Source organism: Pyrgilauda ruficollis, unplaced genomic scaffold, assembly GCF_017590135.1.
Source record: "Pyrgilauda ruficollis isolate IOZ18807 unplaced genomic scaffold, ASM1759013v1 scaffold12, whole genome shotgun sequence".
Taxonomy (NCBI): domain Eukaryota; kingdom Metazoa; phylum Chordata; class Aves; order Passeriformes; family Passeridae; genus Pyrgilauda; species Pyrgilauda ruficollis.
In genome coordinates this window covers 2,286,471-2,300,421 of record NW_024510321.1, presented here as the reverse complement: position 1 = coordinate 2,300,421, position 13,951 = coordinate 2,286,471, and the positions used below count along the sequence as shown (strand labels likewise).

Sequence of the window (13,951 nt, the reverse complement as noted above, 5' to 3'; positions counted from 1 at the left end):
GAGCCCAGGGAACCACGCAGAGGCTGCCCATGAAAGAGGAAACCCGGGGAGTTTCATAACTTGTGTGCCTGGCTGTGAACTCATGGCTGGTTCCTGCTCTCTGGAGGCACAGCCCCAGTGGATGCAAGTTCTTTGATTCCTGTGGACACGCAGGATGGATGGAAGTGGGAAATAGCCATTTACTCACCTGAGTTTAAATTCCTTAGATTTTACAAGAAGGGCTTTCTGCCCTTTTAAACCAGCAAACCTGAGTTAAACCTGGTCTGTAAGCAGCTGGAAGGGGGAAAGTGGGCGGGAGGAGACTTGTTTTATAGCGAGTGTAATTAAGTTCTATCAGATCAGCAGATTTGTGAGAATGCTACAACAATACAGATTATCACTGCCATCCTAAGGAGCTCCTCAGTGAACTCAAAGCCCGGCTCCTACCGTGACAGCTATCATTTTATTGGGCTTCCTGCTTGCTGTAAACCTGCTAGATAAGGCAAAGGTTAACATTTCTGATGGCTCAGGGTCCGAAGCTTCCTAGTGCAGTGTATTAACACAATGGTTATTGCAGTGCTGTGTGTGCTCAAGGCACTCCTACCTTAGCCAAATATGATTTTCGCTCTGAACATCACTGTGTGCTGAATATATTATCTTCAGAAAGTGTGTGATTGATGTTTTGCAAGCAGGGGGGTCCTGACCCTTGAAAGGCACTCTGGAATTTTGCATGCTAAGTGTGTATTTGGTATTTTACAGAGGATGCTAAGCAAGACACAGTCTTGCATATGCTTCAGGCAGGATTTACACATCTTTTTCAGTGCAGTGATTGTGCTTCTCATGCTTAATGTTGTTGTATAGTTGGGAATCAATGTCCTTGTCCTGCTGCACAGGGTTTTTTAACTTTTATGGTGTATGTGTACAATATGTATGACTCTGGTTTTCATTGCTGTGAGATGGAGCTCTGGACCACAAACCTCCTCAGCTTCAGTCTTTGAACAATCTGGTCTAGTGGAAGTGTTCCTGTCCATGGCAGCAGGGTGGAATGGGATGACCTGTAAGGCTCCGTCCAACCTAAACCATTCCATGATTCTCCATGGCGTTGTTAGGAAGAAATCTTCAGGGTCTGACCCTTGAAAGGCACTCTGGAATTTTGCATGCTAAGTGTGTATTTGGTATTTTACAGAGGATGCTAAGCAAGACACAGTCTTGCATATGCTTCAGGCAGGATTTACACATCTTTTTCAGTGCAGTGATTGTGCTTCTCATGCTTAATGTTGTTGTATAGTTGGGAATCAATGTCCTTGTCCTGCTGCACAGGGTTTTTTAACTTTTATGGTGTATGTGTACAATATGTATGACTCTGGTTTTCATTGCTGTGAGATGGAGCTCTGGACCACAAACCTCCTCAGCTTCAGTCTTTGAACAATCTGGTCTAGTGGAAGTGTTCCTGTCCATGGCAGCAGGGTGGAATGGGATGACCTGTAAGGCTCCGTCCAACCTAAACCATTCCATGATTCTCCATGGCGTTGTTAGGAAGAAATCTTCAGGTTTCTGCTGGGAAAAGGTGTTTTGGGTTGTTTTTTTTTTTTTTTTTTTTACTGGAAAGCAGTAACCAGCTGAGAGTAATGTCCCACTGACACATCAGGGGTGTGTTTGTGGTTCCTGTATCAGCAGATCAGAGTGTCTTATGCTGCACTATGGCCTAACAAAAAGCAGGTAGGAACACAGAAGTTAAGTGACTCACTCAAGGAAAGAGTCTGTGCCAGTGCTTGCTTGGGCAGAGGAGGCAGAGCCTGAAGCTCTGGGGAAGAAGAAGGGGAGTTTTGACCACGCCATTACACTGACTGGGCTGTGCTGCTGAACAGGATGAAGGGCTCTGAGCTCCAGCTTGTGTCTGAACTCTGTGGTTCAAGTCTGGAGGAGAGGAATCTGCCCTTGGCCACCACCTGTGCCCAACCAGATTTGTCCTTATTACATTGGTGCAGCTCTTTGGGATGTCCTGGTAGCAGGACACGTTACAGATGCTGCACTCAGGGTCTGTGGAACAAAACATGTTCTGGTTAAATGGATTTCTCATTCCACACTTACAGACATTGGCATCCAAAGGATTTGTTGGGTTTCCTGCTCTCCTTGTCATGTCACCCCAGGATGACTTGTCCTCCTCCAAGTCCTGTAGTGATTGAGAGTGGTTGGGGTCCGAAGAAAAAGAAAGAATCGAGCTGGGAGCCAGGATAGAAATGTGGGTGAACAGGGAGAAGGGAGAAGTTGGTTTCCTCTCCAGGAACCTTGAGGGGAGCCCCAGGGATGTTAGTGAGACTTCAGTCTGTGCACTTGGAGGACCTGTGCCTTAAAGCAGAGCTCTAAGCCAGCTCAGGAGACCAAGAACCTGTGGAGCTGTTGTGGTGTGTGTCCTTCCTCCAGATGATCTGGCCTCTCATCAACCCCTGGTGATGCTGTCCCGGGTCCCATAGCTGTCCTCACCTTGTCACCCTTCTGTGCTTTCCAGGAGACAGATTTTTTTCTTCTCTCCATTAATTTTTTCCCAAAGTTTTCTGTGGGGGAAGCATTCAAATTCCCCTCTTAGGAACGTCCAGACCACTCATGAGCTGGGGAGCCAAGCAGTGCTGTAGCAGGGAAGACAATTAATGAAATACCTATTTTTACTTTGAGGAAAGAAAGAGGCCAAAGGCACCTTTGCAGAATCTCCAGCTTCTACTCTGATGCTTTCAAGTCTGGATGTTTCAGCCTGGCTCAGCTCTGGACATGCTCCTTGAGCTCTGTAAAACCAATAAATGGTGTGAGCTGCTCACAAAGTGGACACTGGACACCCCTAATATTTATCTCTGATGTAAATCTCAGGCTTTGGCAGTCTAAAGTGCTCTCTTTAGGCCAGTGTATCCCAGTTACAAACTCTCAGTGCTGGTTTTTGCTGCTGCCACCATGACCCACACTGGTGCTTTGCAGCACCTGGCGCTTCAGTTTCCTGTATGGAAGTCAGGAGACTGGGAATTTGGCCACTTGGATCTCAGGGTTTTGTTTTTCAAGCAGGCCTGAAGTGATGCCTGGTCGTTTATTGCCTTGCCTTGTTTAAAAGCCAGTGATTCAAAGCAGCTGTGTCTCCCAGAGAAGAACCAGTCCAATGTCACAGGGGACACTGCAGTGGAAAAATGTTATTTGTGAGACTCCACATTATGTTTGTATGTATTTGAGGAATGTCCCTGGAGATGAGCGTCAGGTGGCTGCAGGTGGCCAAGTGGCTCCCTGCACTGCCAAGGTAAGGGAAGAAAAGTTTCCTGTGAGTTGGGATGTGCATGGTCAGCTCTGCAGAGATAAATGCTGCTTCACCAGCTCTGAGCCAGCCTTTCATGCAGTGTCACAGAGCTGCAAGGTGCCTATTACAGAAAGCCCAGGATGTGTTTCTTGTGTTTCATGCTCTCTCCCTTTTCAGTCTGCATGCTTCAGATCTGTAATTAATGGTTGGTTTGAGGACAGATTCTCCAAGGTATTTAGGTATGCAGAAATCAGGCACTGCTGAGACACTCAAAACCATGTAGAATGCCAAATTTGTTTTCAGAGTCTCAGTAGGTGCCTGTTTCCTCTCTAGATGTCTTAAATGCCTTCCTGAATCTAGGTTAAGTTGTGAAATTTGAAGTTCCCACAACCAGAAGGTTTGGTTGTTATTACTTGACATAGCATTGGCTTTGTAGTGTAAGAAAGACAAAGACCCTTCGGATGGTTGAGCAATGAGGAGATCCTGGCTGCTCCTTACTGCTGTCCTAGCGATCTGTTGCTGCCTGTCACCAAACTTCTTTCTCCTAAGCTTCATCTGATCTGCAAAATTCCCACGTGGATAGGAAGGCACTGTTTGCCAGAGGAGGATGAGAGATATGTTTGTGTATTCCTGTTTCCACAAAGGAAATTTTGTTGCAGATTTGAAATCACTTGAAAGTTCCTGACAGCATTCCAGTTACAAGTTATGCAATTTTCCTTTCTCCGCTTTTACTTCTCTGCTGTTGGTTTTGTTGTAGTTTTTTGCATCCTAACTATTTGCTGAGAAGGAGGTATTTTACCTTTGTAAAACACCTGAGAATTACAACACAAAGTGTTCAGACTCAATCTGGGAAGCACAAAGGCTTCAGCCTCCTTTGTGATCATGAAGTGGTGTGCAGGATTTCTGAGTCTCTCTGCTCTGCTGTGCTCCTCAAACCTGGCTGCCCCTGTGGAAGGGAAAACTCTTTGAGCATCATTTCTTGAGGTGTCTCTTAAAACATTACCACTTCTGTTTCTCCACAGGCCTCAAAGATGACAAGGACCTGAAGTTCCTCCTGAAAGGCAGCCAGCTGCTAAAAGTGAAGTCAAGCTCCTGGAGAAAGGAGCGGTTCTATAAGCTCCAGGAGGACTGCAAAACCATCTGGCAGGAGTCAAAGAAGGTGCTGAGATCCCCAGAGTCGCAGATCTGTGAGTAAAGTTTGCTTTGTCAGAGGTGCCTGGGGTGAACCAGGACCATTATGTGGTGTGGAGCAATGAGAGCAGGTCCTTCATTCCTGCTGTGACACACACGCTGAGTGATGCTGTCACCTCTGGGACAGCCACGAGGAATCTGCCGTGTCAGGAATGGTCACATTGCCCAAGCTCATGAGCTGCTGCCTCAGATGGTTGTGGGGTGGGCTGTGCTGGTCTCAGCAGCCCTGTCTGGTTTGTTTCCTCCCCAAAATTGTTCAGGTCACTCAGGTGTCCGAGCCCTAATGCTCGGTGTGAGACATGGTGTGAGCACTTGTGGTGTGGTGTGTGGCTGCTGCTCCTTTCCTGCCTGCAGCCCCAGGGAAAACTGCCATTTCAGCCTCACAAGAGAACTGCAGAGATATGGAAATGCTAGGGCTGACAGGAGATGTCCCTGGGAAGGACAGCCTATTCTCATCCTTATCTTGGAAACCCAGGATCTGCCCTGCTGTAAAAAGTCCTGATACTACAATCACCATTATATGGCACAGGAAAACCCATTCTGTTCCAGCAGCACCCAGCTTGGCTCCATAATTGGGACCCCAATTGAACCCAATTGTGCAGACAAAATGGAATCAGACAGGGTGTGTCTGTTTATATCTTTTTTTTTTCTTCTCATTCCATATTTTTCTGACACATTTCTCCATATTTTCTGACTTTTTTTTCTCTTTTATTTCACTAATCATTTTGGTCTTGTAAATCCAGGAGATAAATTAGTAACATGGAAGATGTTTTATGGCATGTTGAAATGTGTTAATTACACAGGTTCTTTTGGTAATGAACACAATTAACTAAATGAAGGGTGGGTCTTTCAAATTACCTCCCTTCCTCCCACAAGCAGTGATAAGATTTCCAGTAGGAGGAGTAAAGTAGCAGGGTAAAATATGTTTGCTTTGTAACCCCGATGACCAAAATTTTCTCACATGACTTTGGGCACCTCATTTAATCTCTTTGTACATCCTTCTCCACACGTTTTCTTTCTCTTCCCTCTAACTAACTGTAAAAGGCTTTAAATCATAGAATCACAAAGGTTTGGGCTGAAAGGGACATTAAAGATCATGGATCAGGGAGTTCCAGTTCCCTGCCATGGGCAAGGACACCTGGACCAGGTTGCTCCAAGCCCCATCCAGGTGTTTTGCCGTGGAGACTTCCAGGAATGGGGCATCCACATCTTCCTTGAGCAACCTGTGCTGGTGTCTTGTCACACTCTGAGTAAAGAATTTAGTTCTAACATCTCATCTAAATCTCTCCTTTTTTTAGTTTAAATCTGTTCCTTAACTGTAAAAGGCTTTAAATCATAGAATCACAAAGGTTTGGGCTGAAAGGGACATTAAAGATCATGGATCAGGGAGTTCCAGTTCCCTGCCATGGGCAAGCACACCTGGACCAGGTTGCTCCAAGCTCCATCCAGGTGTTTTGCCGTGGAGATTTCCAGGAATGGGGCATCCACAGCTTCCTTGAGCAACCTGTACTGGTGTCTTGTCACACTCTGAGTAAAGAATTTCATTCTAACATCTCATCTAAATCTTTCCTTTTTTAGTTTAAATCTATTCCCCCTTGTCCATCACTATCTGCCTCTCTTCCCTCTAACTAACTGTAAAAGGCTTTAAATCATAGAATCACAAAGGTTTGGGCTGAAAGGGACATTAAAGATCATGGATCAGGGGTTTGTGTTGGAAGGGACTTGAACATTTCCAGGGATGGGGCAGCCACGGCTTCTGTGGGCAGCCTGTGCCAGGGCCTCACCACCCTCACTGTAAGGAATCACTGCCTTGTGGCTAATCTAAACCTGCCTTCTGGCAGTGTGAAGCCATTCCCCTTTGTCCCATCACTCCAGGCCTTTGACAAAAGTCCTTCCCCAGGAAGGACTCTTGAAGCCCCTGGAAGGAGCTCTGATGTCTCCCTGGAGTTTCTCTTCAGGTTGAACCCCCCCAGCTCTCCCAGCCTGTCCCCAAAGCAGAGGGCTCCAGCCCTTGGAGCAGCTTTGTGGTGTCCTCTGGGCTTGCTCCAGCAGATTCACATCCTTGGAGGCCCCAGAGCTGCAGTACAGCAGGTGTTGTATCATGAGAGCAGAGGAGAGGGACAAAATCACTTTCCTCTACCTTCTGGTCATGTTTCTCCTTGCCTTTCTCTTTTATTGATCCTCTGACACCTTCCATTTGTGAGTTTTCAGAGTGACTGCTGTGTTTGAGTTTCATTCTGGAGCTTTTAACTTCACCAGGCTGCTCTGGGTGCAGGTACAGAGTGGATTACCCCTGGCTCCTGTTGTGGCCTCTGGCAGGCTCTGTCACCCCATCTGCCTTCTCCCTTGGTCAGTGTGAAGGCTGTCACAGCAGAGGAGGAGTGCGGGGTCATGATTTGAGACCCAAGGTCAGGGTGAGTCTCTGCAGAGGGTCACCCTTCCTTGCTAACAAACACTGACTTTGCTCTCCAGGACAAAGCCTTCCCAAAGCTGCAGATAAACTCCCTTTTCAGGATGGAAAAAAGGATGAGCAGAATGGAAACTGGGAGGTTTAGCAGCAGGTCCAATCTTATCTGCAGCATTGCTGACAGCAATGGATGAACCTCAGAGAAGGGAAGTCTAAGGGTTATGTTTTTGTTTGGATAGTTTCTTGTTATTCCTGTTGTTATTCTTGTGACCATGTGGAAAAGCTATTTGTAAACCATGGTATGATGGAGGCCAGTAGATAAAGCTGGGGACTGCCAGGGTTAGACAGGAGAATGTCAAATGTTTGAAGTTCAAAAAACCCCACTTATCAGGGTTGTGACAGGAACAGATGTTGCCTGGATCAGATACATGGGGTATACGCAGTACCTTCCTCTGTTGTCTTTATTTTAAACAACTGGGAATTTAAATTAGATGCTGTCTTCATAGCTGCATCCCCCAAACAGGGCTTTGGGGATAAGCTGTCCTTCCAAAATAGTTTCTGATCTGGTAGAATAATCCATTTTTTCCTTATTGTCAATACTTCCTTATTTTTCAGTATGTTCCATTTAACCCCAGGGCAATTTTTTCCCCCCCCAAAAGCCCTTGAAGCATCTTAAGCCAGTTTTACAGCAAGCTTGTTCTGCCCTGTGTGTACTCTCTGGTTGCCTCCAGCAGAAGCATAGGAGTGCTGGGCACCAAGTGCTGCTCAAAATCACCTTTAAAAATCCATTTTTCACCACAGGTTGCTCCTTCCTGTGGCTGAGCTACAACCAGATCCACAAACACACTGCTGCTCTCATTATCCCAACTGCTGTGTAGGGCCATGGGAGGGTGGATGCTTCTTTGGCCCAGGAGGTTTTCACAGTGCTTTCTCCCTGGCCTCCAGAAACAGAGTTAAAGTGGCTGGATTAACAGTTTTGGGACAAAAAAAAAAAATAAATTATGTGAGGGAGCTGGAAAACAGTTAATTCTGAGGCAGTTCACTGCTGAGCATCACTGTGGTGTGAGGGAGGAGAGCCAGCAGCGGGGGCAGAGCTGCAGCCTGTCACTAGCACTGTCTCGTTCAGCTGTGGTCAAATACCAGATCTCTCCCTGGCCTCCAGAAACAGAGTTAAAGTGGCTGGATTAACAGTTTTGGGACAAAAAAAAAAAATAAATTATGTGAGGGAGCTGGAAAACAGTTAATTCTGAGGCAGTTCACTGCTGAGCATCACTGTGGTGTGAGGGAGGAGAGCCAGCAGCGGGGGCAGAGCTGCAGCCTGTCACTAGCACTGTCTCGTTCAGCTGTGATCAAATACCAGATCTCATCTAGGTGAAAAAAAAAAAAAAAGAGCAAAAAGGCATTTGCTGCTTTCAGTGAAATTGATTTTTGAAAGTATTTTCTTAAACCAGCTGTAATCCCTAGTGTGAGCTCACTTAAGCCAGACTCAATCCCTTTAGAAACTCTCTCAACCTGGGGATTTGTGGGAATGGTTGAAAACTTTCCAGTGAATCATCCTTTTGAGCAGTTGGTGGAGAAACAGAGTGTTCAAAGGCAGAAGGAAAAGGCTGAACGATTCTATCAAGTTTAGGGGTGCTACAGTGGGGCCCCGGAGATGGTGCTATGGTGCCTCCTGCTCTGTGCTTCTCCTGGAAGCTCAGGGAGCTGATGTTTTCCATGACAGCCATGAAAAGCTTCACACACTGAAGCAGGGATGATTCACTGGGCTGTGTTGTTGAGTCACGAGCAGTGAAGTCAAGAGAGAACGTCAGGAGTTGTAGCTGAAATGTATCCATTTCTGGCCAGAAGCTTTACGTAAGAACTCCTATTGTTAGATTTTTTTCTTTTTCTGTTTTTTGATTAAAATAATCAGATTTGGGGGGTGAGCTAAACTCGGTTGGACTACTGAGTGTTGCAAGTGATGACTGTATTATTACTTAAAGTCATGAAACAGATCGTTTGATCTGATGACTAGTTATTCTCCCTATTGAAAATGCACAGAATTTGTTTCTGTTCCTCTAGTTTCTGGCACAGTTATAGGATATTTTTTGCTTGGTTTAAACATAGTACAAAAGGTTTATGTTTATAACCTAGTACCAGTGTTCAGCAGAAAACTTCTTCCTTTGCTTTTGGCTTGCTGGGAAATTTATGAATATCCTTAAAATACCATGCAGTGAACATATCATACCACTTTTGTAGAAGAATAAATTATTGTCTCCATTGAATTAATGTCCTGAACTTGCAGAAGAACAGGAAGGATGTAATACTGCTTTGTGTTTGCTGGAGTCACGAAGGAAAAGCTTGAAATTGTTCCTGATAAGTGTCTAAAGTCAACAGAAACCCTCAGCAACCTGTGTGCACACAGCAGGTAGCTGGCTGCACCAACAGCTTCTTTCTGCAGTTTCTTGAGGAATCACTGCTTTCGTGGTCAGACATGTAGTTATCCCTGGAAAAATATTTGCTGATGCCAATGCGTTATGCAAGGCACTGTCAGCTGTGGAAACAAAACCGTCTGTCTGTGGGTCTCATCAGTTTTTATCACAATCACTCAAGCCATCAAACACGTCATCTCAGATGCAGAGCTGCCTGTTTCTTCGATTGAGTTTTCAATCAGGCCACCGCAGGCGTCGCTGGGACAGTTTTCATCACAGGCAGTGCGCTGACAAATATTGACCTTATTCTCTGTAGCATATGTTAAATGCAAAGGCAGAAGTGTTGAGAGCCTCAGATCCAAATTTAGCGGTGTTGTGATGGCAGGGCAAGTAGGAACTGGTCGCCAAAATAGTTCCTGGGGCCCTGGTTGTGTGGAAGGGATGTAAACAGAGATCACTCTTTGCTTCAGTGCCCCAAGCCATGATGGGTAGGCTGAAACACTGAGTAAAGACCTTATATGAAAGGGTGTTTCCAAACAACCCGTAAAATTGCATGTGCATTGCATCACCGGTTGTCAGCTGGTAAACACACAGCAGCAGTGAGGGCAGACTGCTGTGCTCAGATCTCGAGTCAGAGCAACCTGCTGAGCATGTCTGTGGAGGGGGAGAAGGGAATGGATGAGGAATCAGCAGCTGGGACCTGCCATAATGCACACACAGGAAGATGAAAGAGCAAGGCAGGCAGGGCTGGGAGGGCACACAGCAGGGCTCATGCTGAACCCACCCGTGAGCCATTGTGTTAAAGTATCCCTCAGGGATGAGGGTGATGGATAGCCTTTGGTATTCCTAGCCCGGGGGGGCTGACAGTGCTCCAGCTCCCGCTGCTTACAAAGGTTCTGATCCCAGTTGCAGGTCCTGATCCCAGCTGCAGGTCCTGATCCCAGCTGTGTTTGGCCATTAGCATCAACCACCCCTGGTGAAACCAAAATCAGCTGAATGGCTCTTCCCGGGGTGAAACCAGAGCGAGGAGCAGCACACGGGGCACACTCAGCATGTTGTGAAATCCATGTAGTGTCTCTGCAGGATGGTCCTGGGGTCAGGTAGCAGCTTTCATCTGCTCCTCAAAGAAGCTGGTGAGGGTCTGGAGACGTGCAGGGTGTTGTGGGGGCTCTGTATGGCTGAGCACATTCCTCATCTACATTTCTTGACAGTAAACAGAAGTGACTTACTGAGCCAATTAGAGTGGGATGAAGTAATTCAGTGTGACTGAGTGCCACATTGCACAGATCACCTGTTACTGACAGGGGGTGGGATAAGGAAGGGATCTGAGGAATTGTTCTTGGACTAACTCAAGGAAGGCTGTTTTGGCAGTGCCCATACAGTGACCCTCCTCTCCCACTCCATCAGCAAAGGCACAAGAAAGGAGAAACACCTGCCAGCCCTTGTCCTTCACATGCTTGGCAGTTTGCAGGAGGTGCAGGTTCAGTTTCTTACCTTGTCTCTTGACAAATACTCTTGACAAAATATCTCAAAGGGCTGCCTGTCAAGCAGGAGGAAAACAAAGGGATTGTTGTCTGCCTTTGTTCCTCCTTTCCCTCTATTCCTTAGGATTAGCAAAGAGTTTACTGCTCATACTCCCAGCATGGTCTGGGCATTTCAATTGTGGAGCAGTGATGAGAGAAGAGATGGAGAGGCCAGGGCTCCTCTCTGACAAGTGCTTTCATCATTAGGAATGTTGTCAGGCTCATCCTTCTGGCTCTTCTACACCAGAATCATAGAGTTGCTTGGGTTGGAAGGGACCTTAAAGATCATCCAGCTGATTTCCTTTAAGACGTGTTCCTTCTGCATGAAGAGATGAGTTTGCAAATGTAACGCCCAGCTCCTTGAAAGCCATGAAGAGAGAAATCCAAATCAACAGAGATACCCAAAATTTACATGTTGGTTGCTTGAAGATACCATGGGCTGTCAAAAGAATCCTGAGGGCCTGAGTTATCCTAGCCTGCTGATGCCAGGAGTAAAAGAGGAGAAGGGTGCTGGGCTGAAAATCAGCAAGGGAGAAGCACAAGAGCAGGAGCCAGTGATGAAAACTGAAAAGAGGGCTAGAAAGAAAATTCTCAACATCTCCCTGAGAGTAGTTCAGACAGGAGGAATTCCACTGGCTCCTGGGAAGGTTGCTGTATGTCCGTGTCAGTGGGGAGCCTTTGGCTGTCTGAGCAGCATCCAGAGCAGCCAGGAAGGCTGACCAGGATGTAACCTGTGTGAGTTGGTGTCTGGAGGTCAGCAGGAACACAGGCTTCCTTGTGCTGTGCGTCATGTTTTGGGCTCTCTACAAACCACCTCTTCAGCAGACGCAAACACTCAGAAGTAGATGCAAACTTTCCAGATTCTCTTCTGCTTGTGGTTATCTCCCCACTGTGGCGTGATGGGGAAGGAACAGGGAGGCTGCAGGGAGCTGTGATTGATGGCTGTTTGCTGCCAGTGTTCCTCTGCTGTGAAACATCTCTGTGCCCCAGTTATTTTTGATTTCTCCTTGCAGATAGCTCAGCTGAACACACAGTTTGGGACTCCTAATAGAGTACAGTCACTGCCTGGGAGCAGCTGATAAAGTACTCATGCTGGGTTAAGATTTTCCAGAAAAGAGATAACTTTAGCAGATGGCTTGGGCTGAGTCCTTTGGCTTCAGCTTTTTTATTGATAGATGAAAACAGTACACACAACCAAGCTATGGAAAGCTATAAAAAGTGTCCTTCCTTACCCTGCTTTTTAACAGTTCCTGTGGTGATAGTTTCTCTCCTTCTCTCTTGTATGACTACAGTAGACACCAGTCGTGCTCTTCAGCCTTCCTTGGACCCTTTCTGTACTGAGGAGCTCTTTTATCTCCATCATCCTCTTCTCAGCACACCCTGAAAAGATCAAGGCAGCCCTTCCAGACACAGGTTTCAGTCTTTTTTTCCTCCCACACAGCTCTCTTTTCCAGTGGATTCATGCAGCCACGTAATGGTTTCCAAAGAATCTATTCTAAATTTCCAATATTCAACATCAGATTTTCTGGTCTTGGAAACAGGAGGCCGCTGCCAACCCGAAGTTTAGGGATTGATTGCACAAGCAGACTAAGGACTTGTCCTTGCTATTCTGCAGGACAATAGCTCTTGTGAGCCAAGCAGTGGTGAGCAGCTGGCAGGTGAAGAGGAATAACAGGATGATCCTTCCACTTCACTGCCATAAGCAGGAGAGATCTGGAGAGGAGGAGAACCCCATGCTTAAGGACAGTCTGCATATGAGATGCCCAACTTGCACTCCCTTTCTGGTCAAGGGTCCACTATAGCCATGGATTCAGGGTATAACTTATCTTACCCTGAAATTTTTGTTTGAATAGGACAGAACAGCTGTGTTCCAAAAGCTGCTTTATTTCCCACTGGCTAACCTAACTAAACTTTAGACTTTTTGATGGAACTGAATCTGGCCAAACATAATTAGATGCTTTACATTAAAGGTGAAGTTCCACCTTAGGCACAACCACTATAATTTGATTAATGCCTGGTTAAAGGGCAAGATCACCAGGAAGGCCCAGCTGTGGGGGAATTGCAGCCCTTTTTCTTTTTAAGCTGGTTTTAGTACTCAAACACATAAACTTTCACTTGGAGGTAAATTGGCCAGATAATATAATTCCACAGCAGCCCATCCCAACCCAACCTTTTCCTCCCCTCCCCTCAGCTGATCAACTGTTGGCCTTTACAAAGTGATAATCAAAGACCACACAGAGATAACAGCTCATAATTGTCAGGGAAGAGCTTTGCCAGCTCCAGGGAGCTCCTCATGGTGTGTTCTTGTACAGGAACCAAACCAGCAAAGTGCTGTGGAAGGTGTTTGACCACCCCAGCATCTGGTGAGAACTTGAAGCAAATGTTAAGTGTTGCTTTTGGAAAGTCACTGATTTTTGAAGACTGAAATTTTGGATGGTTTGTTGCAGTTTTTTTCACCCAGCAGCTGAGCATTGTCATGACTGCTCTGGGAAAACAAGAAAAGTTTTCAAACCTCTAATGAGCATCTGATGCATTTTGGATAATCCCAAGGCAGCCATGCCATGCAGGTGGATGCTGCGTTGGGTCTTTCTACAGTGTTTACTTGAATGAACTGGGCATTTTAATGGTGAAATGGATGTTTAAAGGCAAGTTTCTCCTATTCAGCTAAACACTGAGGGTATTTCATACTCCTGCACTGCTTTTTAACAAAGCTCCAGACCAGGTTGCTACAGGCCCCATCTAACAGGGCCTTGAACACTTCCAGGGATGGGGCATCCACAACTCAGGGCAACCTGTGCCAGTGTCTTGTAGATGTATGAAGTGACCCATGAAAGACAAAAAGAGGCTGTGGGTGCTGCTGGGAGCTCGCCTGATTTCAGCCCATTTTGAGGGCACTGATTGGTCTCAAGAGCATTTTGGGGTTGTCTCTGTTACTTGTGTTTGTTTAATAAAAGTCTTTTCATGCACTGCTCCTTCTGGATTACCTTGTGTGTGCATTTTGCAAACTTGGAGCAACTTCAGGGTTCATTTCCACCAGCTGAAGAGCAGAGAATGAAAGTGGGAAAGGATGATTTGAAAACAGTATTTTGATTTCTTACGGCAAGGAGGATAAATTCTACCATTGACAGGGGTCAGGATGGAGTATGGGTGACACCAGACTGCTCTG

At 46.2% G+C, this 13,951-nt stretch overlaps 1 protein-coding gene across 2 annotated transcripts in view; it reads left to right on the top strand.

The window, feature by feature from the left end:
- Positions 1–13,951, top strand: part of PLCD1 (phospholipase C delta 1) — a 51,223-nt gene that overhangs the window by 8,848 nt on the left and 28,424 nt on the right. For both annotated transcript variants that reach the window (XM_041489874.1, XM_041489865.1), the window contains exon 2: positions 4,276–4,440. In XM_041489874.1, the coding sequence (XP_041345808.1) occupies positions 4,276–4,440 (165 nt within the window). The remainder of the gene's footprint in view (positions 1–4,275; positions 4,441–13,951) is intronic.